This window comes from Lupinus angustifolius, chromosome LG06 (assembly GCF_001865875.1).
Source record: "Lupinus angustifolius cultivar Tanjil chromosome LG06, LupAngTanjil_v1.0, whole genome shotgun sequence".
Classification (NCBI taxonomy): Eukaryota; Viridiplantae; Streptophyta; class Magnoliopsida; order Fabales; family Fabaceae; genus Lupinus; species Lupinus angustifolius.
In genome coordinates this window covers 21,072,536-21,095,775 of record NC_032014.1, presented here as the reverse complement: position 1 = coordinate 21,095,775, position 23,240 = coordinate 21,072,536, and the positions used below count along the sequence as shown (strand labels likewise).

General features: G+C 37.0%; 1 protein-coding gene across 1 annotated transcript; it reads left to right on the top strand.

Annotated features, from left to right (window-relative positions):
* On the top strand, nucleotides 1–23,025 carry LOC109350149 (suppressor of RPS4-RLD 1). Its single transcript, XM_019591303.1, has 23 exons — nucleotides 1–282; nucleotides 385–494; nucleotides 6,776–7,419; nucleotides 7,523–7,567; nucleotides 7,691–7,792; nucleotides 7,879–7,959; nucleotides 8,522–8,588; nucleotides 11,332–11,432; nucleotides 11,533–11,640; nucleotides 12,001–12,071; nucleotides 12,192–12,248; nucleotides 12,903–13,011; nucleotides 13,084–13,164; nucleotides 14,366–14,452; nucleotides 14,761–14,967; nucleotides 15,763–16,082; nucleotides 17,369–17,455; nucleotides 17,534–17,633; nucleotides 18,268–18,359; nucleotides 18,442–18,480; nucleotides 18,608–18,698; nucleotides 19,314–19,411; nucleotides 22,586–23,025. The coding sequence occupies exons 1-23, from the start codon at nucleotides 155–157 to the stop codon at nucleotides 22,872–22,874; spliced, it is 3,114 nt and encodes a 1,037-aa protein (XP_019446848.1). The 5' UTR covers nucleotides 1–154; the 3' UTR covers nucleotides 22,875–23,025.

The window sequence follows — 23,240 nt, the reverse complement described above, 5'->3', positions numbered from 1 at the left end:
AGCCTCATCATTTCATTTCCCTATCACATTCTCCATTTTCACCACAAAGCTCAAAATTCCCCCTTTTCTATATAACAAAAACAATTAAACAACAACACTCATTTCTTCTTCTTCTTCTGATCCGCGTGCACCTCACTCACTTAACGTTGATTCAATGGTTCCTCCTACTACCTCGTTCTCGCGAGTGGAGCTAGCTAAATCGTGTGTCACTAAGGAATGGTCCAAAGCTATTCGAATTCTCGATTCCTTCATTTCTCAATCTCCTTCAGTTCAAGACATTTGGTGCATAATTATTCACGATTTTTCATTTTCATTTTCGTTTTCTGTGATTGATTGATAAATTAATTAACAAACAATGTTTATTCTGATTGTTTTTTTCTTCAGCAATCGAGCTTTTTGTTACAGTAAATTAGAGCTTAATAAGCACGTGATTAAGGATTGTGATAGAGCGCTTCAGCTTGATCCTACCGTTCTTCAACCTTATATTCTCAAAGGTTTTTCATTCACTAACCGCTTTTATGTTTTGAGTTATCTATGCTGTGAATTTAGTCTGATTGTACTGATTTCGATTGCATATTTTACTGAATTTGTAATTGAACTAGTTAGGAAGGAGTAAAGTGCAATCTGCTATTTGTATGCTAATACGAAAAGAGTGCGATCTACAATGTTAAACCGGTTTTCTTTATGTACTATATTACCATGGAAATTTAATCTGGCACTGTGATAGAGGGTGAACCTTGTCGCAATGTAAGGTTGTTTGCCTTGTGACATGGAGGTCATTGGTTTAAATCCTGAGCAATTTCTTTGCTGGTGAGGGTAAGACTGTGCACATCTATGCTTTCCAGATCCCACTAGGTAGGAGACTCGTGTACTGGGCCACATTTTCTTTGTTGGCTCTATCTGATTACAGAAATTACTCCAGTTTCTATCCCTAAGGATGTATTTAGTGTAAGAAAGCAGTTTTCTGTGTTTATTTTCTGTTTTCGTTAATAATTACCTTTTTTCTTTCTATAGTGTTTTTAAAGATTCATAGACAAAATAGTGATTACGATTTTTTACGCTGTCCTATTACAAATCTTTGAAAATGGGAAAGAGAATGATGGGCCCGTTATTACAAAAGTATATCAGAGGAAAAGAGAGAAGGGTCAGGGTAATTCTGGAACTAAGAGGAAAGAATATGTTGCACATGCTACTAATAACAAAGACAGATGGCAGACAAAGACTGGTGGGCTAGAAACAGAAATCAGAGGTGGTGAATATAAGATGCCAAAATAGAAGGAAGAAGGCAGGTAATCATTGGGTGGAAAACGAGTGATCCTTGTCACTAGGGAATCTAGGAATCGGCCCTTATTACTCTTATCATTTAATTTCTGCACTCTTAGAATAAGAACTTCATGACTATGCAATCTTGTAACTCATTTCTGCTCAATTAATACTCTGTTGGTGTGAATAGTTGAGTATTTTCTTATCATTATAACTGGTACCTATCAATTTGGTATCAGAGCTCCCGGTTCTAGGAGCATCTGGATGGTATCCACAAGAATGGATAATAGAATCGATAATATGGAGAGGTGACTAGAAGGATTACAATCGGCATTTCAAGAAGCCCTCCGGTTACAAACGGAGTCGTTGCTAAAGACGGTCACTGATCGTTTAGAAGAAGCAGTAGGTGAGATCTGAGGTATGGGAAGAGAAGGAATAGGCGAAAACAACAATAGGGAAAACAGGGATCGAAGGGAAGAATCGCGAGGAGATGATGAGATGAGAAGAAATGAAAGAGTCAAAAGGGTGGAGGTACCTTACTTCACCGGCGACGATCCTCATGGATGGGTGTATCGAGCAGAGCGGTATTTTGAAGTAAACCGAATTCCGGAGGGAGAGAAGGTGGACACGGCGGTGGTTTGTTTGGAGGGGAAGGCCTTGAATTGGTACCAATGGTGGGAATCCCGAATGATGGTGACGGTGCGGTGGCCAATGTTTCGGCAAGCTCTAATGAGTCGTTTTCAAACGGCAGCATCGGACAATCCTTATGAGACATTGATGGGGTTGAGATAAAGGGGGACCGTAATGGAATATCGGGAACAATTTGAGCTTCGTTCAGCTCCGCTGCGTTTTGCTGACGAAGAATTTATGAAGGGAGTGTTCATGAATGGGTTGAAGGAAGAAATTAAGGCGAAGGTTAGAATGATGAGCTCTGGGGATCTTCATGAATTAATGGAGTTGGCACAAAAGGTGGAGGAAAGAAACAGGGTACTGGGGCGGTCACCTGGGTATTGGACCCGAGGAGGTGGGGTTGGGCCGACCTGCACCGCTTTAGCTGGACGTTGGGCCGGGGCCCAGGAGCACCCACATTTTAATACAGACAGTAATCAATCGGTTGGGCCTAGAGAGAACACTCCAGCCCAAATGGGAAGAACAGAAAACACGATGCAGAGAGGAGGCATGGGGTTCAAAGGAGGGGAACACTCTTCGGTGAATAAAAGAGGAACATGGTTCAAGAGGCTTACAAAAGAAGAAGAAAACGAGAAGAGAAGACGAAATTTATGTTTCCGGTGTGATGAAAGATATTTTCCGGGCCATGTATGCCGGAACAAGCAGATCCATGTTATCTTGTTGGGTCAAGAAGAAGAAGAGGTAGAAGAGGGGAACAACTCGGGAGAGCAAGCACAGGAAGAAATTAACTTGCAATTGAATGTGAGTAGCATTGCCGGTATGACGTCGAAGAACTCTCTCAAGCTTTGGGGAACGGTGAAGGGACGAAAGAGCTTCCCACAATTTCTATCGTAGAAGAGATGTAACTTCCTATCGAAAACACACAGGGGTATTTTGTGGAGGTGGGTAATGGTCAGCGATTGGGAAGCCAAGGAGTGTGCAGAGGAGTTGAATTACAACTTCCAACCTTGAAGGTTGTTCAAGATTTCTACTTGTTCGAGTTGGTAGGGGTAGACGTCATTCTGGGGTTCGAATGGTTGAAGAGCTTGGGTAAATTCAGTGCCGACTTGGGGCGTTATTTGCTGGAGATACAGGAAGATGGGAAGATTATTGAAGTTCAGGGAGGCCCTGCTCTTTCCAGAACCGTGGCGTCAGTAAAGACAGTGATGAAAGAAATGCGTAACGAAGCGGAAGCATTTTATGTGGAGTTTGGAATGATGAGTGTGACGTGTTCCTCGACGGTGAATCATTCCAGTGGGGTTCAACCACTCATCGACGAATTCAGGGACATTTTCCAGGAGCACACCGAACTGCCACCATCCTGATAGTACGACCATGCCATTGTGTTAAAAGCAGGAACAAATATCCCACACGTTCGTCCCTATAGACACCCACATAACCAGAAGGAGGAGATTGAGAGATTTGTAAGAGAAATGTTGGCAGCAGGGATGATTAGACCCAGTGTTCGCCCTTTTTCTAGCCCGTTGATTTTAGTAAGGAAGAAAGACGGGGGATGGAGGTTCTGCGTCGATTACAGGGCTCTCAACAAGGTTACAGTGCCCAACAAATTTCCCATTCCTATAATTGAGGAATTGTTGGACGAGCTAGGAGGAGCAACTCGTTTTTCTAAGCTGGATTTGAAATCCGGTTATTATCAAATTCGAATGAAGTAGGAAGACATTCACAAAACAGCGTTTCGCACTCATGAAGGACATTACGAGTATATAGTAATGCCATTTGGGCTTACCAATGCTCCGTCAACCTTCCAAGCACTAATGAACGATGTCTTCAAGCCGTATTTGCGGAAATTTGTGTTGGTGTTCTTCGACGACATTTTGGTGTATAGTCGTGACATGGGGTCACACTTGGTTCACCTGTGGCTGGTTTTTCAGGTACTCAGAGATCATGTGTTATGGGTCAATTATAAAAAATGTTGTTTCGGGGCCGAACAACTAGAATACTTGGGGCACCTCATTTCGAGTCACGGGATCCAAGCTAATCCGGATAAGCTTTCTGCAATGTCAAGATGGCCCACTCCTAAAGACATTCATGGGTTGAGGGGATTTTTGGGACTCACTGGTTACTACCGACGGTTTGTCCAGAATTATGGGGTAATTGCTAGACCTCTGACTCAGCTGTTGAAGAAGAACAAATTTCAGTGGTCACAAGATGCTCAAGCAGCCTTCGAGTCATTGAAAGCCACTATGGTCAAATTACCCACTCTAGCTTTACCGAATTTCAGTATGCCCTTCGAGATTGAATCCGATGCTTCTGGTTTTGGCATTGGAGCAGTATTGATGAAACAAGGGAGGCCTCTTGCTTTTATTAGTCAAGCACTGTCGGAATCCAAGCTAAAATCGGTGTATGAACGTGAATTAATGGCAATAGTGTTCGCGGTTCAAAAATGGTGACAATACTTACTGGGAAACCATTTCATTATTCGCACCGATCAAAAGAGTTTGAAATTCTTACTTGATCAAAGGGTACTGGGTGGTGATCAATTGAAGTGGGTGACCAAGTTGTTGGGGTTCGATTTTGAGATTCAATACAAACCCGGGTCGGAAAATCGGGTGGCTGATGCGTTATCCCGGGTAATGGAATATAAATCGATTTCTATGGTTACTAACCTGGACTTGATAGAGTTGGCAGCAGAGATTATGGAAGATCCGCAGGTGCAGCAAATTACGCAAGAATTGGTAAAAAATCCTAAATCTCATCCTCTCTACTCCATCACCAAAGGCTGTTTGTGGTACAAGGGAAGGTTGGTTTTGCCCAATAAGTTAGCACGCATTCCCCTCTTACTTGCTGAGTTTCATGCGTCTCCGTGGGGTGGTCATTCCGGCGTAACCAAAACGTATAAGAGAATTGCTATGGTCTTTCATTGGACAGGTATGCGTCGAGATATAGAGAAGTTTGTAGCTGAGTGTCTCATCTGCCAACATAATAAATACCAAGTGTTGCGGCCAGCAGGGCTCCTCCAACCTCTTCCAATTCCTAACCATGTTTGGGAAGACGTCTCGATGGATTTTATCGGTGGATTACCGAAATCCTGTGGTGCTGATACAATTTTCGTGGTTGTTGATCGCCTTAGTAAGTACGCACACTTTATTCCCTTACATCACCCTTACACTTCTAAGGATGTGGCTCAAGTCTTTGTGAAGGAGATTATTCGGTTACATGGTTTCCCAATTTCTATTGTCTCAGATCGTGATCGAGTCTTTATGAGTATGTTTTGGAAGGAATTGTTTCGTTTAGCCGACACAAAATTGCGGTTTAGTTCTGCATATCACCCGCAAATGGATGGTCAGACGGAGGTTATAAATAGAACACTTGAGACCTACTTACGCTGTTTTGTGGGGGAACATCCTAAACAGTGGGTGAAATGGTTGGCTTGGGCGGAGTTGTGGTTTAATTGTTCATATAATGCCTCTACTCACATGTGTCCCTTCAAGGTCTTGTATGGAAAGGATCCTCCCTCGATTATTCCCTTTCGGAGTGAGACCACCTCGGTAGCTGCAGTGGATAGTTTGCTCTGAGAAAGGGATAGCATTTTGGGTGATCTCAAAGCTAATTTGGCTAAGGCTCAACATCGCATGCGTGTTCAGCTGGATAAAAAGAGAAGGGAAGTCGAGTTTAAGGTGGGTGATTTTGTGTTTTTAAAGGTCCAACCTTACAAGCTACGTTCTCTTACTCGACAAATCAACGAAAAATTGAGCCCTCGTTTTTATGGGCCGTTTCTGGTTTTAGAAAGGATTGGGGTTGTGGCCTATAAATTACAGCTACCGGAGTATTCACGCATACACCCGGTTTTCCATGCTTCTCAACTCAAAACGGCTCCCCCTGTGAGTATTCCCTGCCAACAACTCCCAGCGGGTTTGATGGAGGATTGGGAACTATTGGTGATTCCGGATCAAGTTTTGGCGTGTCGCAAATTGTTGAATGGCTAGAGGGACGTATTAATCAAGTGGGCTAATCTCCAGGACCACGACAATACATGGGAGGACTTTGACCTCTTCCGTGCAACCTTCCCGGATTTCCACCTTGAGGACAAGGTGTTACTTGTTGGGGAGGGTATTGATGGGCCCGTTATTACAAAAGTATATCAGAGGAAAAGAGAGAAGGGTCATGGTAATTCTGGAACAAAGAGGAAAGAATATGTTGCACATGCTACTAACAACCAAGACAGATGGCAGACAAAGACTGGTGGGCCAGAAACAGAAATCAGAGGTGGTGAATATAAGATGCCAGAATAGAAGGAAGAAGGCAGGCAATCATTGGGTGGAAAAGGAGTGATCATTGTCACTAGGCAATCTAGGAATTGGCCCTTATTACTCTTGTCATTTAATTTCTGCACTCTTAGAATAAGAACTTCATGACTATGCAATCTTGTAACTCATTTCTGCTCAATTAATACTCTATTGGTGTGAATTGCTGAGTATTTTCTTATCTATATAACTGGTACCTATCAGAGAATAAAAACATTCTGTTGCCTTTATAGTTATTAATGAAAATAGAAAATCGATTGTGTTTTCTTAAACTAAACTGGCCCTAAGTGTTTCCCGATATGCTATTCGTGAATGGTTTTATGGAGCAAAAGATTGCACATTCGAAATCAATGCAAAGGCAATTTAAGTTCACAAAAGAATAGAGATGATTTATACATAATGGTCGCATCGGAACTATGTTGTGCAAGTGATTTGTTCATGATATTTATAGATGAGTCATGATTATCATACTATTATGTGATCAATTTTGTTTTTCCTAAAGGTTTTGTTGAACTTTTCTAATGCAAGGGCACATGTAGTGTCTTTTGATCCTAATCCTGGTTTATCCTGTCATCTAGGTCAAGCACTTTCTGAGTTGGGAAAGAAAGCGGATGCTCTATTGGTATGGGAGCAAGGCTATCAACATGCTCAGTATCACTATGCAGATTTGAAGCAACTGCTAGAACTTGAAGAGCTTTTGGCAGCAGCAAAACAACACAATGATGCATTGTGTGATACGCATCGGCCGTCCATGCCACAATCTGAATCAAAGTCTCCGAGTGACAGGAACTCAAGTGGAACTTATAAGAATCAAGATGGGTTTAGTGCTGAGGCTGAATGCAGCAATGGTAGTAATAAATCTGTGATATGCTTGAAGTCTACTGATAACTCTGACTCGAAAAATGAATTGCATGATGAAGATAAAGGGTCTAATAAGTTTGGCGGCCAAGTGAATGGAAGCCCTGATGTCATTGATACGTCGAGTTACAATTCAGAATCATGCAATGACTCAAGTGATGCTTCTGATTCATGCGAAAAAGTATCTATCCATATCAGTCACCCAATTAGTGCCACTGAAATTCTTGGAAACCCAACTAGTAAGTTAATTTTTCCTCGTGAAAGAAAAGATGAAGCAAGGAAAAATAAGAAGTTCTGTCTTGCTCGAATATCAAGCAAAAATGCTATAAGTGTAGATTTTCGACTGGCAAGGGGTATAGCAGAGGTTTGTTTTCATGCTTTTACTTATATAAGTTATTAAATGACATCTTTTGTGTTATTCTATTTATATGTTTAAGAGCATGTTGATCATTATGGTTCTTGTGCAGGTTAATGAAGGAAAATATGATGACGCCATATCCATTTTTGACAAGGTGGATTTTTTACGTTATCAGTGATCCCTTGGTTTATTCCTCTCGTGCATTTATTATCTTGTTCTCTCTTTTTTCCCTAATATTAGATAACAAACTTTAACCTTGTCCTCATTTTATTCTCAGATACTGAAGGATGACCCTGCATATCCTGAGGCACTAATTGGAAGAGGGACGGCATATGCATTCCTGAGAGAACTTGATGCTGCTATAGCTGATTTTACAAAGGTATTTGATGGATACTATCTGAGAGGTGTATAGAGAGATATTGTATTTCTTCTATATGTAAGTAGCTTACATGTTGTATATCTTAGGCTATACAATTTAATCCAATGGCTGGTGAGGCATGGAAAAGGAGAGGTCAGGCCCGGGCAGCTCTGGGAGAGTTTGTTGAGGTGAGTGTGGCTAACCCTAATTCTTAGTAGATACTAAACTTGATGAAACTGACAATGGTTGGGGCCTTGTGGACGGAACTGAGCCACCCTTTGTTTATAGTTCATGAAATAGTTCAGTTCTATTACAGAAAATGAAAATCATGAGAAGATGTTTTATTTTATTTTATTAAGTATGGCATTTGCCTGTTTTAATTAAGATGTTTAGTATGGGTTTGAGTATTACTTGGGCATTGCCACTTCAAGCTTTAGGCTTTTAGTTGAATGCATAAACACTTTTTTTGTAAGCTAATGTGGTAGTCAAGAGTCCTGTGATCTTTTATCATTTGCATGAGAGACTCAATGTTATTGCAGTTGCTAACTGCGACTTACAAGATCTTATGTTCCATTGAAAAAAATGTTTGAAATATGCAGAGATTGAATTTTTTGGTGCATGCTATGATGCCTGACTTCTGGATATATTCAAAGATCTTATGTTCCATTACTATATTTCTTGCACAATTAACAATCCATATATGTGACAACCATGGTTTCCCCTCCCTCCATCTTTTGATCTGGATATCAGGCTATTGAAGACTTGACTAAGGCATTGGAGTTTGAACCCAACACCGAAGATATTTTACATGAGAGAGGTAGCTTGTCTGAGACTGATTCTTTTGTTTTCTTATCTGAATAATAGTTTCTGCTGGAATAATTTTTGATACCTCTCTCTTTCCTTGTTTGCTGGGTGGATATATGTATCATGTGGTAATTCCTAGAAGTTGAGATGGCAGGACTTGATCTGTTTAAAGTGACATACTTGTTGTAATCCTTATAGTTAATATATCTTATTTGAACATATATCACCCTTTGTTATAAGATGGAATAAATTTGGAATTATTGGATGAATTTATATACTGGCAAAATTCATGTTACTCTACCCAGAAATACACTTCCATCTACAAGTTACATGACCTAAGTTTCAGATAATTTATGAAAACTAAAACTGAAAAATAGTCATGAGCAGTGTTTTAAATGGTGGTAGCAGTTGCTGTTACTACAGTTTCGGTCATTGTGGCTATTGCAATGCGGAATGTGGCCCTTGCGGTGCGAATTATTTTGTGAGTAAAAAAATATTTTTGATATCGATGCGGTCCAAATGCGGTTGCGTTGTGGTCCTTTGCGGTCGCATCATTGTGATTTGGTATCACACCACAATTGCGGTATGATGCAGTTGCGGCGGTCACTGCAACCGCAATATTGCGGTGTGATGCGGTTGCGGCGTTCACTGCAACCACAATATTGCGGTGGTCACCGCAACCGCAATATTACGACCACATCACGTGATGCGGTCCGCAATTTGAAATACTAGTCCTGAGTTTAGATTTCTAGCAAATCATTCAATGCAAAGAGGGGAAGTAGCAGAGAAGCAAGAATGGTCACACATGTGAAGGGTAACGCAGGTGAGAAGCAAGGTGGGTAGAAGGAAGAGAGGAGGTCTTAGGGCATAGACAAGGTCACAGTGGTGAGAGGGGTTGAATAACAGAGCTTGGAATTAAAAATTAAGATCAAATAGGTTTAACAGGTGTTATAATGTTAGGCTGGGAGTCATGTCGTGAGTCGGGTCACAAATGTGTCATTCTCTTTCGCATGATATGGGAGAATTTTCTCTCAACACCAAAACTGTAGCGCTCCACCGTGCTCCACTATAAAGTGTGTTTTGTGTTGTGTTAACACGATTCCCTTGGAAAAACTGGTAGTTGTAGGATCGTACAATCAAATAAATAAACTTGTGAGTTTGACTATCTTGATTGTTCTAATTAATTAATTAATTAAAATGCAGAAAAGTGCATTTTGAGGTAAATAGATTATAGCATATGTGCCTTAGGTTATTTTGCTCATTTTATGTGCATTTATATTTTTCCTAAATTAAAATCCAATTTGTAGTGACTTAAAGTTGAATAAGATTGACTCAAGTAGGGTTTTATGGGTCTAGTTTTGACTTCAACTGGTCTGTTGTGGATTATTTTAAACTGAGATCAAGGATGGTGTGCTTGGTATCAATCAGAGTGGATAAAGATAGTAGCTCCTCTTTGTGTGGTAGTATGGAGAGGGGGATGCAGCTTCTGCAAAACATTCTGGCACTGAAGTTGGGGTTTGCACTATAAGGGGAGAGTTTATGGGATTAGATTGCATACTTGAGTGGCTGAAGCGGAATGGCAATGGGGCGGACCGGGTTGGGTTTCTGTTTACCCAACCCCGAATCCGAACCCGAAATCCAAAACCCAAACTCAACGGGGCTGAAATTAACAATATCATGCCCGAACCCGTCGGGTTTCGGGTAACCCAAAGCCGATAGGGAACCCAGAAAAAAACAATTGATTATGTAGCTGCTGCATTGAATTAATATGTGCCAATTCAATTTGTGGCAATTAAATACAGCAATACCTGTGCTACATTATAATATATACCTCTTAATGTTATTCATTTATAATTTCCAAACATTATATCCTTGTATTGTTTGCAGCAACAGCTGTATCTTCATATCTGATTCCGAGCATTGTGGACAAAAAGGAGATACCAAATAGACGTGTTAGATTAAGAAGCACCAACTCCAAATAGTGCTATAATATTTAGTGCCCCTTTCCAATTAATCTAACACGTCAATACAACAATACAATTTGGAATTTGCAACTCAATAAGGCAATATTTATTTGTTCAATTTCACATATATTAATCGGGGCGGGTTTGGGGTAGGGTATCACATGTACCAAACCCGAACCCGAAACTTAACATCAGGTAAAACCTGAACCTGAACCCAAACACAATTGCATCGGGTTTACCATCCCTAGGCTGAACCAGTATCTATAGCACAGGGCTACATTCTGTAGAAGTAACATTTTAAGAGATAAGTTTCCCTTTAAACAAGAATCATGGTATTTATGAGGAGATTTGGTCTCTTAATGAATCTCATTTAGAGGGAATTATGTTAGGATATAGTTATCTTCTAGAAGTTGGACAGATTAGCCACATTGATTGGGTCGTAGAGGCCAGTGTCCATTTTCTGGGATACCGGTCCAGAATGGGTACATATTGGGTTTTTTACACAGTAGGATAAAAGAAAGTATTGAGGAGACTAAGTAATATTTTTAGATCATTTGTTTATTTGCATTTCAATATTTATATTTTAGTTTTTTTTACAGAGTTTAGGGGATAATCTCTTTTTTACTCCTTGACCCTTCCTTACTGTCTCTGTTTCCTTTTGGCATGGTTTCTTTTTGTATGGTGTTATCATGTGGTTCTGAATACATATTGTGATAACATTGAACTAGTGAAATTCTCTGTTTGGTCTCATTTTGAATGAGTAATGTATGTTTTTCATAAAATTCAATGCAGGAATTGTCAGCTTCAAATTTAAAAAGTTTCATATGGCTGTTGAAGACCTTTCAGCTTGTGTGAAGCTAGATAAGGACAATAAGTCTGCCTACACATATTTGGTATGCCTTAAGTCTTAGCATTTCAATTCTCGTTGATTTTGGACTTCGATATTGATTTCCTGGTTGTCTTTATTCTTTCACTGAGAAAATGATTTTACAGGGTTTAGCATTTTCTTCAATTGGGGAATATAAAAAATCTGAGGAAGCACATATGAAATCACTTCAACTCGACAGAAATTTCCTTGAAGCATGGGCACATCTGAGTCAGGTATCCATCAATATACCCTACGCATACTGCACTGGTAGTGTTAGCATATGACAGATATGAATATATGCTACAAAAACGTTAGTTGTAATCTTCTGTGCTCTCTGGTATCTCTACTGATATATTGCTTCACTACCTTTTGTTCATAGGCTTGATGTTGTTTGTAGAGATTTTTACCTGCTAACTTTTGTCTGAATGCATATTTTTGGTAGCTTTATCAAAGATTTACTAAAATAGCAGTCATAGCCTCATAGGTTTAAGGCTATTAAGTATGCTCTCCTTCTGCCTATTTGTTATCACTTGTGTGCTTAAAGCTATTCTGTTTTGATAGTTTTTTCCTTCTGAATGTGTCGTTTTTGGCAGTTGTATCATGATTTAGCAAAGCCAGCAAAAGCTCAGCATTGTCTAAACGAGGCTCTGCAAATTGACGGGAGGTAAGTTGCAAATGAGCCATGTTACTCATCAGCATAGATTTTTGCTGGTTTCTTGCACTTGATGTACTTTGTGCCTGTTCACTTTACCTGAGGCTGATTTCTTCTAAATTTTGATGTTAGGTATGCAAGAGCTTATTATTTGCGTGGCCTCTTGTTCCATGCGATGGGTGAGCACAGGTATTTATACAACCTTAGTCTCATACCTGTTGATTATTAATTGAAGAGGTTGAATATTTATTTGATGTTACTGTATCTCACATGTCATGAGTGTCTTCATGATTTGGTCCGTGAACACTAGGAAGGACAACTTTAAGATATAATGTCACAATTACAAGCAGTTATGGAAGGAAATTTGGATAGTAGAACATGGAATCCAATGGGGTGAAACTTTTCAGAAAGGAAATTACTGATTTTGGGGGGGCGGAGGTAGATTACTTGCTGCTTTTCATGAAAATTATGTTGATTGACATGGAATCTCATTGAGAGGATAGTTTGTACTTAGAAATATTTATTTTTATTCGATAAAAAGTACTTCGAGGAGAGTTTAATGTTTTGATTATTACTCAAGTGCCAAAGCATGTTGTTGTATTGTAGTTCTACAATCTCAGATTTTAGAGAATAAAGTTGCATTAGAAATATTGAACAATGGGGAAATGGTTGTAGTAAAATTATAACGATATTTTTATAGCTTTGAATTTATTATTGCACCTAAGATCCATGTAATTTGCTTACATATATTTCAAACCAATGAGCAGTCTCACTTATTTTGGTTTGGTACTCTATGTCTTACTACATTTCGTTTCTGATTTAAATTGGGTTTGACTGTGACAGGAAGGCTATAAAAGATTTGACAATGGGATTGAGCATTGACAGCTGCAACGTGGAGTGTCTTTATTTACGAGCTTCCTGTTACCATGCTGTTGGACACTACAAAGAGGCGGTATGATTGTTTAAATTTTTACTTTTTGGGTTTAATATTGGTCTGCATTTTTCATGGTACAACTTGGCACAGGTAAAAGATTATGATGCTGCATTGGATTTGGAATTGGACTCAGTGGACAAGTTTGTACTCCAATGCCTTGCCTTTTATCAGGTTTGGTTTATAATACTATTCTACTTATCAAAAGGACTACCATTAAATTTCTTTCACCATGAAAAATCTCCTAACAATGTTGAGAGCATTGAGTATTGAAGCATCATACAAAGCATTAAGTTAGAGCAAGAGAGAATTTGTAGTCCTACACAAACGAATAGCATGATAATATGAACATGCAAATTTATGCTGGAATGTTTCAAAATGAGGCTTTTATCTTTTGCTTTGGTTCCTCATATTGCTTAGTTCTACGTATGTACATTTGAGACACATTTGTTGGACTTGGCTAGGGCTGACAATGAATTAAACTAACTCGGCATTTGTTTGAAACTCGACTAACTATTTAGCTCGATAAACTTGGTTCATGAACCAAATGATTTGAACTTGAGTTCGTTAAATAAACGAGCCAAACTTGAGCCAAATACAGTTTGATTCATTAGGTTCATGAGTTGACATCAATTATATACATATGCATACACGAGAGTGACTCGAAGTCAGAATAATTCTCATATAATAATTATAAGAACAGTAAATCGGTGTCATACAAATATATATTGATGATTAAGATTAAACGTTAGTTAATGACTCCATGACCACTTAAAAAAAAGTTACATGCACTTATAATTTAATTTTGACAATTCAAATAAGATCCCATGGTACATATTAGTTGTTCTCATTTCTCATATTAAAGTTTGTTCTTGAATCACTTTCTATACATACATATACATGTCTGGCAATTTTTAATACATAAACTTTAATTGGCAGCTACATTTATTATTAATATTCACTAACTTTCTTAATATGTATATGTATAATCCATCAACACCTTGTAGGCCCTTTAAATTTATGATGATGAACATGAACATAAATTTGAGCTCGTTAATCTGTTCGAAAGTTCGTCAACTTTAATTGTACCGAACTTGAGTTGAAGTTTGGCATTGAACTTGGCTCGAAACTCGACTTGAGCTAATCCTTAATGAGTCGTGCTGAGCTGAGTCAAGTTCGACTCGACTCGTTTCCACCCCTAGACCTTGCTTCACCTTGATTCGACCATATAACTAACTAGTTCTGTACATTCTTTAGGGGATTATGAAATTTGGCTGATGGACTTGTGTCTTTGGTGCTATGGGAGTGGATCCTTTTAATTTTCAATTATTAACAGCTTAGTTCTATGGTGCATTTTACCTTCTTTTTTTTGCAGAAAGAGATTGCTCTATACACAGCCTCAAAGAATAACAGTGATTTTTGCTGGTTTGATATTGATGGGGATATTAATGCACTTTTTAAGGTAAAAGTTATGAAAATAATTCCACCTTGATAGTTCTATCCTTCTTAATTGAAGGTGTCTTAATTTGAAAACCCTGGTTGCTGGACTATGGGATTTCTCAGCTTCTATGTGTTCATGTATGTATAGTATCCACACCTGCTTGTAAAAATGAAAAATAATATTTTCATGACCGCAAGGGGATTTTAATGTGGATTTAAAATATCATTTACAACTGGGTTTTAAATAATGATATACTTTGTTATTCATGTTTTATAATGCCTGGGGTTCTCATTCAAATGAAATTATATTTGTATCTTCATTATATTCAGGAGTACTGGTGCAAGAAATTGCATCCAAAGAAAGTATGTGAAAAGGTTTTCAGGCAACCTCCTTTGCGTGAATCTTCAAGAAGGGGAAAGCTTAGAAAGCTGGAGTTTATTATTACAAAGCAGAAGGCTGCTCTTTTACAGGCTGCAGACTCCATTGGCAAGAAAATCCAGTATGATTGTCCTGGTTTCCTACCTAACAGGCGCCAGGTAAAGTTATTTCATATATTAATGTCTCTATATTTTGTGCCTTATTAATTGTAATCATTTTATTTTCCCTTCTTTTCTAACAAAGTTTTTTTCTGCTTCACGAATACTTTTATTTCTTGACAATCTCTGGTGTGAAAAGTAGACATGTACCATTTTTTATTCTAAATATACTTAGAAAAGGATTTGTTGCATCTGATAAAATGACCCTTGTGCATATCATGTTGAAATATCAAACTGCAAAAGAAGAAAATATGATATATTATTTGCATTTACTTCTAGGTAGCTAAGCTAATACAAGGCATGTCAGGTTCTTCTTTTTACTTTCTTTTTTACATTGAAAAATAAATAATAATATATAATGATTGAATAACATTATAAACTATGAATCTAGTACAGTTAAAGAATTTCGCTTTTCTCGTTTTAACGCAATAACTGCAAAACAGGTCAGAAACTTTTCCTCTCAGTAATTTTTTAATAGAAGAACTTTTCCGCTGATGTTACTTTGTCAGCTTTCATATAGTTCTCAAACAATGGTCTATTTATATGATTGTATGTTTTGTCTCTTCGTGAAGCTTAATTGTTTACTGGACACTTTATTCCAAATATCTGTAAGTTATGATATTTTGGACAGAATGGCATTGTTACATCCATTCCGTTTAGCCCTCCAAGTAAAAAAAATTCTATTGTTGTTGCTGTAATTTTATTAATTGCATTTTAAAGCGACTTGCATGGAATCAACAACTGTGGTATTCATTTTTTGACTTGAATATATGTTAATATTTTCTTATTTATCAGCATCGCATGGCAGGACTTGCTGCTATTGAAATTGCACAAAAGGTCTCAAAGGCCTGGCGCTCCGAATGGAAACATTCTAATAAAAGCAACTCAAAAAATGGAAAAAGGACCAGGAGAAGGGAAAGAATTAAAATGCCCAGTCAAAACAGGGGAGGTGCTGGTTGTAGTACAAGCAGTGCCTTTGAAACATGTTCACGTGGCACTTTAGATGATAAACCATCTGGCCGCACCATGTCTTGGAAAGATGTTTACTCATCAGCTGTTAGATGGAGACAGATTGCTGAGCCTTGTGATCCTGTTGTGTGGGTTAACAAGCTAAGGTATACCATCTTTGGGCCAAGTATTCTAGTAGAGCATATCATGTGTCAGCCCCACCCATGTTTTGTTCATCTTTATTCTATATGCACATAGATTCTCATTATATCTCCATTGTCGTGTGAATTCTGTGATCTCTCTAATTAATATAAATGTCGATTGTGCTGTAAAATTGTATAGTCCTAGTGCTAGAGGCATGATATAGCTATCAAGTTCGTGGTCATCTAAGCTTGCAGAAATTCTAGATATATTTGAAGTCCCTCTTCTCTTTTTTAGTTGGTGGTGGCAACATGAATGTTTGTAAGGTCATATTAAATATTCGATTTGGCTTTCATCAATTTGAGTTAGCATCCTTATGTTATGTCCAAAAAAGTTGTTCGGGTAAACAAGATCGCATGTTCATAAAATAAACTAATAACAAATACTAGTTAAAAAAGCCCTGAAACATATAACTGGGGGATGAAGATGAGGCAATATACACTTGAGGGAACATTTCCAAATTAATTTCAGATGAGTTGACAAACTTTAATTGTATGCTAAGTTGCTCGTTTGAACTATGTTATTATTAGAAAAATATCTAATTTCTTGATATTTTACCTTATATCATCTCATTTACATTTTTTGAGTCTAAATTTAGTAAAACTGGTAGTGTGCAGCTTCTCTTGTTTTCAGGATAGGTTAACCAAGAGCTCTTTGTTACAAAGTAATGGCTAATTAATTAACAATTCCCTCTGTATATGTAGATGATATTTGTAAATAAATTTGGTTGTTCATACTTTCTTCTAATTAAATTCGGTGTTTACCTCGTTTTGATAGAATTCATCTGGATCCCTTAGTTGTAATTGTTACTATTTATTCCAAAAAAATAAATTTGTCTAGGGTTCTCCTCCTCCTTTGATTGTTATTACAGTGCAAACCCTTTGCATTATTGTTCATACTTGGTGCATTTACTTTGTCCTTTTACCAATGCTTTTAGTTTTTTTGTTTGTGGGGTTATAGATCTCTATGTTGATCACTTTTGTTCAGACTTCAGAACATCTGCATCCTATTTATCATTCAAATTATGTGATTTTTGGAAGGTTATTTTCTTTTATTCTAAAGTATATACTGCTCTTTATTTGTGAAATTAGGCTCGTGATTTATTGGTATGGGTCTGATAACTTTTTTATTTTACTGCTTGCAAGCCTCTTAGTAATATTGGTTAATGTCCCTAATTTATCTTCAGACCGTTGAATTGAATCAAATTCAGATCTTGTGTTGGATTTTGAATTGGTTTTTGTTTTCACTGCAGTGAAGATTTCAATTCTGGATTCGGCTCTCATACATCTATGATTCTTGGCCAAGCTAAAGTTGTCCGTTACTTTCCTAATTACGAAAGGTAGAGAGTCTATTTTTATTGATTTTTATATATTAGTTTTCTGGCTTAGAAAGTGCGTATTATTTTTTAATACAACAGGACATTGGATATTGCAAAGACTGTCATGAAAGAGAGACCATATGTACACAGCAGAATAGATGAGATCATTCATCTTTCCAAAGATGGGAAATTAGAAGAGGTAAGTTGTTAATTGTTGATTGAGATATGTTGTCATTCTTTCTGCATTATTGCTTAATTTACTATGCGAAAGGGGCCTTTGCCATGACTTCTAATCCCTAAAGATATAGCTTTTTGTCTAACATGAGCAATGCACCTCTTATGCTATTGTCTTGCTAGGTACTGAAGTTGTTCTGGTAGGATATGCATTTTTTATTATTATTTATATAGTACTTAAATTATCAGTAACATGCTTGATAAGACATGATTTCTATATGCCACACAGACTCGAAGAATCAGTATTATAGCACTTGTCAACCGGCCTTTGACATAGAGTTAATGCGTGCCTAGGATAGAAAGCTGATATTCACAAATTGCACGAGTCTTTCTAATGTGCCAGGGCAATTAGTCTGTGTAACATGTAATCTGTAACTTCTTATTAATTGATTTTCATATTAAGGACACTGATAGAAACAGGATATCCCTTCTCACCAGGAAATGGCTCAAGATTCATTTCTATTGCTTTTGAATGTTATTTTATTTTAATGATGGTATTTGGTGGGTGTTACATGTTATTCTTTACAGCAGTGTTTGAATAAAAACATTTTTCAGTCTTTGCTTTTATGAAAATGGAAACTTCCATGTTTGATGTGCAGATTATGCATGCAAAATCATGCTCTGATCTTTATAAAGTTGTTGGTGAGGACTTCTGGTTGACTACTTGGTGCAACAGTACTGCATTTGAAGGGTAAGTTTGGATACTGACCATAGTGTCTGCAAACATATAATGTCTTCAAATGCTTACTTTTTGGATTTTAATGTTTCTTCAGGAAGCAGCTTGAAGGGACAAGGATAACACTTGTAAAAATGTAAGCCAGATACAAGCCTTGTGAAAATTCCAAGCTATTTCTTCCTCATTCCCTTTGTTTTTGGCTTCTTTATTTTACTTTTCATACTTGTATATTTTATCCAGGAATTAATCGATATGTTTTTCAGGGGGGAACATGGTTTTGACTTTGCAATTAGAACACCCTGTACACCTGCTAGATGGGAAGATTTTGATACAGAAATGACAATGGCATGGGGAGTATGTTACTCGTACCAAACAGCTTATAGTATATTATTTAACTGATACAATATGCTCTCTTATATGGCCATAGCGCTTGGTAAATTTACTAAAATTGAAAATGATTTATTTGATATTATGGGTGACTGGTTCAATTCCATTTAGGCTTTGACCAGATTCCGAGTTTCACCGAGCTGAATCCACCCTTCTTTCTATTTTCTAACTTATTCTTAGGTGGCTTATTTTAAACTAGAAATATTTCTATAGAATCTTTATTAATGATCTTATGCCCCCTCTATCATTCAGTTGTCATCAAGAAAAATGTTCATCTTACCACCTTTTTATCACACTTTTTACACCCAAATCCTATTCATCTATCATCTACTCATTGTTATTTCCAAAAGAAAAGCCTTTTTGATCAATGGTTATACAGTCAATGTGGAAAATGTGTTAGCAAAACTAGCATGAGAATATCATTCCTCTCATTGTTAATACTTCCATGGCCTATTGTATATTTCATTATTCTTGAAGAACTTTCGTATATGAAAACATTTTTTTAATTTCTTTATAATTCAATATTACTCCTATGAATTATGACATTTACCTTGTATTCATCTGGGGACTGTTATCTGTCAGGCTATTTGCGATGCTTACTGTGGTAAAAACTATGGGTCTACTGATTTGAACACACTTGAAAACGTGAGAGATGCCATTTTAAGGATGACATATTACTGGTATGGTATTATCCTAATATGTAAATTATCTTTCTTTTAAGCATTTCAAAGTCATTTCTCTACCAACAAGGCATTGGTCTAGTGGTATAAGGCTCGTTAGGTCCCCAGAAAGACCATAAGGTCAAGGGTTCAATTCCTGCGAAATCATTGATCAGCAGAAAGAATACTCTTTGTTACAAAGTAATGGCTAATTAATTAACAATTCCCTCTGTATATGTAGATGATATTTGTAAATAAATTTGGTTGTTCATACTTTCTTCTAATTAAATTCGGTGTTTACCTCGTTTTGATAGAATTCATCTGGATCCCTTAGTTGTAATTGTTACTATTTATTCCAAAAAAATAAATTTGTCTAGGGTTCTCCTCCTCCTTTGATTGTTATTACAGTGCAAACCCTTTGCATTATTGTTCATACTTGGTGCATTTACTTTGTCCTTTTACCAATGCTTTTAGTTTTTTTGTTTGTGGGGTTATAGATCTCTATGTTGATCACTTTTGTTCAGACTTCAGAACATCTGCATCCTATTTATCATTCAAATTATGTGATTTTTGGAAGGTTATTTTCTTTTATTCTAAAGTATATACTGCTCTTTATTTGTGAAATTAGGCTCGTGATTTATTGGTATGGGTCTGATAACTTTTTTATTTTACTGCTTGCAAGCCTCTTAGTAATATTGGTTAATGTCCCTAATTTATCTTCAGACCGTTGAATTGAATCAAATTCAGATCTTGTGTTGGATTTTGAATTGGTTTTTGTTTTCACTGCAGTGAAGATTTCAATTCTGGATTCGGCTCTCATACATCTATGATTCTTGGCCAAGCTAAAGTTGTCCGTTACTTTCCTAATTACGAAAGGTAGAGAGTCTATTTTTATTGATTTTTATATATTAGTTTTCTGGCTTAGAAAGTGCGTATTATTTTTTAATACAACAGGACATTGGATATTGCAAAGACTGTCATGAAAGAGAGACCATATGTACACAGCAGAATAGATGAGATCATTCATCTTTCCAAAGATGGGAAATTAGAAGAGGTAAGTTGTTAATTGTTGATTGAGATATGTTGTCATTCTTTCTGCATTATTGCTTAATTTACTATGCGAAAGGGGCCTTTGCCATGACTTCTAATCCCTAAAGATATAGCTTTTTGTCTAACATGAGCAATGCACCTCTTATGCTATTGTCTTGCTAGGTACTGAAGTTGTTCTGGTAGGATATGCATTTTTTATTATTATTTATATAGTACTTAAATTATCAGTAACATGCTTGATAAGACATGATTTCTATATGCCACACAGACTCGAAGAATCAGTATTATAGCACTTGTCAACCGGCCTTTGACATAGAGTTAATGCGTGCCTAGGATAGAAAGCTGATATTCACAAATTGCACGAGTCTTTCTAATGTGCCAGGGCAATTAGTCTGTGTAACATGTAATCTGTAACTTCTTATTAATTGATTTTCATATTAAGGACACTGATAGAAACAGGATATCCCTTCTCACCAGGAAATGGCTCAAGATTCATTTCTATTGCTTTTGAATGTTATTTTATTTTAATGATGGTATTTGGTGGGTGTTACATGTTATTCTTTACAGCAGTGTTTGAATAAAAACATTTTTCAGTCTTTGCTTTTATGAAAATGGAAACTTCCATGTTTGATGTGCAGATTATGCATGCAAAATCATGCTCTGATCTTTATAAAGTTGTTGGTGAGGACTTCTGGTTGACTACTTGGTGCAACAGTACTGCATTTGAAGGGTAAGTTTGGATACTGACCATAGTGTCTGCAAACATATAATGTCTTCAAATGCTTACTTTTTGGATTTTAATGTTTCTTCAGGAAGCAGCTTGAAGGGACAAGGATAACACTTGTAAAAATGTAAGCCAGATACAAGCCTTGTGAAAATTCCAAGCTATTTCTTCCTCATTCCCTTTGTTTTTGGCTTCTTTATTTTACTTTTCATACTTGTATATTTTATCCAGGAATTAATCGATATGTTTTTCAGGGGGGAACATGGTTTTGACTTTGCAATTAGAACACCCTGTACACCTGCTAGATGGGAAGATTTTGATACAGAAATGACAATGGCATGGGGAGTATGTTACTCGTACCAAACAGCTTATAGTATATTATTTAACTGATACAATATGCTCTCTTATATGGCCATAGCGCTTGGTAAATTTACTAAAATTGAAAATGATTTATTTGATATTATGGGTGACTGGTTCAATTCCATTTAGGCTTTGACCAGATTCCGAGTTTCACCGAGCTGAATCCACCCTTCTTTCTATTTTCTAACTTATTCTTAGGTGGCTTATTTTAAACTAGAAATATTTCTATAGAATCTTTATTAATGATCTTATGCCCCCTCTATCATTCAGTTGTCATCAAGAAAAATGTTCATCTTACCACCTTTTTATCACACTTTTTACACCCAAATCCTATTCATCTATCATCTACTCATTGTTATTTCCAAAAGAAAAGCCTTTTTGATCAATGGTTATACAGTCAATGTGGAAAATGTGTTAGCAAAACTAGCATGAGAATATCATTCCTCTCATTGTTAATACTTCCATGGCCTATTGTATATTTCATTATTCTTGAAGAACTTTCGTATATGAAAACATTTTTTTAATTTCTTTATAATTCAATATTACTCCTATGAATTATGACATTTACCTTGTATTCATCTGGGGACTGTTATCTGTCAGGCTATTTGCGATGCTTACTGTGGTAAAAACTATGGGTCTACTGATTTGAACACACTTGAAAACGTGAGAGATGCCATTTTAAGGATGACATATTACTGGTATGGTATTATCCTAATATGTAAATTATCTTTCTTTTAAGCATTTCAAAGTCATTTCTCTACCAACAAGGCATTGGTCTAGTGGTATAAGGCTCGTTAGGTCCCCAGAAAGACCATAAGGTCAAGGGTTCAATTCCTGCGAAATCATTGATCAGCAGAAAGAATACCCAGCTCTTCGAGAATGTATCACTTTGGGAATTCCAACGATTTGTTTAATCGATACAAGTTGTGGCCCGGATCTCGCAGCTGACACTTGTTGGGAGGGGCAGCCACGCAATTTGAAAGAGATTAATTCCTTGCCCATAGGGTGAGGGGATACCTTTAGTAGTACATTTCTCTAAATTTGACTGAACTGCTTTTCAGGTATAACTTTATGCCACTGTCTAGAGGATCTGCTGTGGTTGGATTTGTGGTTATGCTGAGTTTGTTACTTGCAGCCAACATGGAATGCACAGGAAGCATCCCACAGGGTTTACAAGTTGATTGGGAAGCCATTTTAAGCTTAGATCCAAGCTCCTTTATGGATTCAGTTAAAACGTGGCTATACCCAACTTTGAAGGTGACAACCTCGTTGAAAGACTACCCTGATATTGCATCAACTTTTGAAACAACAGGGTCAGTTATTGCTGCTCTGAGTTGTTTTGATGATTGAATGAATTCCTTTATAAATGATGACAACCTCATATTTAGTCTAATTTTAAAAGGGCATGTTACATTGTAACATTTTATGGATCATACAATAATGTAACTTATGTTTGTTATTCGTGCCTGTTAAGACCAAAGTTATGTGCAACAGTCATTTCTCAAATTTTCAAAGCACTTTATATGCAGTTTATAACTTTATATATATATGATAGTTCTGAATCAATGCATGTAATTTGAGATATAATAATCTCATGCATTTGTTGTTTCTGTTTAACCTCTTTGACTTAAGCTTTGAGATCTTTTAATCTCTTCTGGAGGTCATGGATTGAAACACGTTGAACTGTCTGAACAACATGATGATGACACTCTGTTT